General features: G+C 33.3%; 1 protein-coding gene across 2 annotated transcripts in view; it reads right to left on the reverse strand.

Annotated features, from left to right (window-relative positions):
- Positions 1–2145, reverse strand: part of RASA2 (RAS p21 protein activator 2) — a 119906-nt gene that overhangs the window by 75885 nt on the left and 41876 nt on the right. For both annotated transcript variants that reach the window (XM_007446965.1, XM_007446964.1), the window contains exon 4: positions 2112–2145. This exon is cut by the window's right edge and continues 76 nt beyond it. In XM_007446965.1, coding sequence (XP_007447027.1) covers positions 2112–2145 — 34 coding nt within the window. The remainder of the gene's footprint in view (positions 1–2111) is intronic.

A 2145-nucleotide genomic window follows, 5' to 3' on the forward strand; every position in this document is an offset into this window, starting at 1 on the left:
TGCTGAACTCAATCTGTCTCACAGCTTTCTCCTATGGCTCCACCAACTGCTCTTATTTCCATGATATTTTTATGAAATTTTATAAAACTTATGCAAGTGAACAAATTCATTAACAAAATAGGATTTGTATGAATCAGGCTGCTTTTCTAACTTTTTTAGACTCATGAGGTTGATTTAATATTCCTAGATCAGCTTTGGAGCGAAACAATACTCCCAATGTACCAGATTAATGTGATAAGTGTCATGCACCCCCTCCCATCCCCTAAAGTACTCTTCCTTCTAAAATTTATTTTAAGTAGTGAGTATATCTTACAAACCAACTATCATTTAAGACAAAAGAACTGTAAAGGTTAAAAACTCATAGTTATGAAAATAATTCGTAGCAAATAAAAAATGTCATGATATCTAACGGTTAAATGCTGTTTGCAGATTTTTGTGTTTCAGCCATGAGTTTTATACATACAATCAAATAAAAAGCCTGTTACCCAGTACTGATCTCTAATACCATCTCCAATAATTATGTAAAGAGTATTCTATAGAAATTTCTAACTTTGGAGAGCTGGGTCCCTTAAATCCTTTAGCAAGTAACACTGGCCACAAGAAAAAGAATGGACTTTAATAAACTACATCGTAAAATAAGCCTCAAACTTCATTTTAGACCAAATTCTCAAAGCCTTTTCTTATCTTTCTTTTTTTGTTAAAACTATTAAAAAGAAAAACTAGCACTTCAAAACTTTCATGTCTGCCTTTTGGTAAAGGCGTATTAGGGAAATGGACACCTGACTGACTGGTGGTAAACAGACATTTTACATTTGTATAACTATTAACAGCTTTCAAAATACTCTTAAAGGTATTTCATTTAATTCTCACAATCATATGAGTCAACATGGCAACTTTCATTCCCATTTTATAGAAATAAAATTCAAGGTCAGTAAAATAACCACATATGAAAATTAGGACCTCAATTTTTAGACTTCTACTTTAAAACCCTTTCCACTTCATCACATTGCCTCTCACCTGGATCATTTACCATACAGCATAACTGGGATAAGAATAAAAGTTATTGCCAAATGGAAAGAAAAGAACATTAAAATGGGGTAGGGTGGAAAAACAGGAGAAGTTTCAATTATATTTTGTACTTAAGAAGGGGTCTTAGCAAACAAATACTTAATTTTTTGAGAATTTAGTCAAACAGAATGCTTGAGAGGTTATGAGGAAACAGACACAGGCACTTTATTTGCAAATACCTGTGGGTGTGTGTGCAGTACTTTTTTCTTACCTAAAACTTCTGTTTGAGTCATAGTGGCAAATTATAACTTCTTTGAGAGAAGAAGAATTCTGCTTGCAGTTATGCCCTTGGGAAATGGTTTCACAATCCTTATCATATTTTATAAATAAACAGGGTTACAAAAAAAGGATTCCCTTTAGGTAGAAATAATTTCTAAGAGTAACTCAGACTTTTGAGAAACAAATACAAAAGTTAAGCTACATGGCTAAACATACATCTTTATTCACACACAGAATCTTTAAGATCTCTTATTTTGGCAAGAGTAAAGAAGAGCTTTAAAATAAGTAATGATACCCTTTCAAATAAAAAGAAAGATGAACAAAAGGAAGGGTAGGCATGGGAATGAAAGCTCTGCATGGTGGGCTCAGGCATGGTTTGAATGAATAACCTTTTCCCAAGTCTAGTGTATTAGAGAGTAAAGAGAGCATCCTGGTCAGAACAGATGAAATAAATCACAGACTTCTAAGGATTCTCCTCAGAGTTAATAAAATATATCTTTTCCATTAAAACCGTTTCCCCATCTAAAAAAGTTAGTAATTTGCTACTGTGACCCAAATAAAAGAACTATGGAAGGGAAAAAAATGTCCTACTAATATAACCCCCCAAACACATACGCGTGCACATACACGTACATTATTCTTGATTTCACGTGGCGAGGCATTTCCTTCCAGTTATATGTTACTCAGAGGTCTATAATATTTGGTGCCAGAATCTAAAATAAGGTATGATAAGCTCTCTCTAAATGAACTAGTATAATTAGTTCGTTTTTCACTCATTTTCTGTGTGTGACAATCTCTTCCATCACTTAATCCTTAATATTTACCTGAACCTCTGAATTGGAATCAATAGGCTGTAGG

Source organism: Lipotes vexillifer, unplaced genomic scaffold, assembly GCF_000442215.2.
Source record: "Lipotes vexillifer unplaced genomic scaffold, Lipotes_vexillifer_v1.1 scaffold40, whole genome shotgun sequence".
In the NCBI taxonomy this organism is placed as follows: domain Eukaryota; kingdom Metazoa; phylum Chordata; class Mammalia; order Artiodactyla; family Lipotidae; genus Lipotes; species Lipotes vexillifer.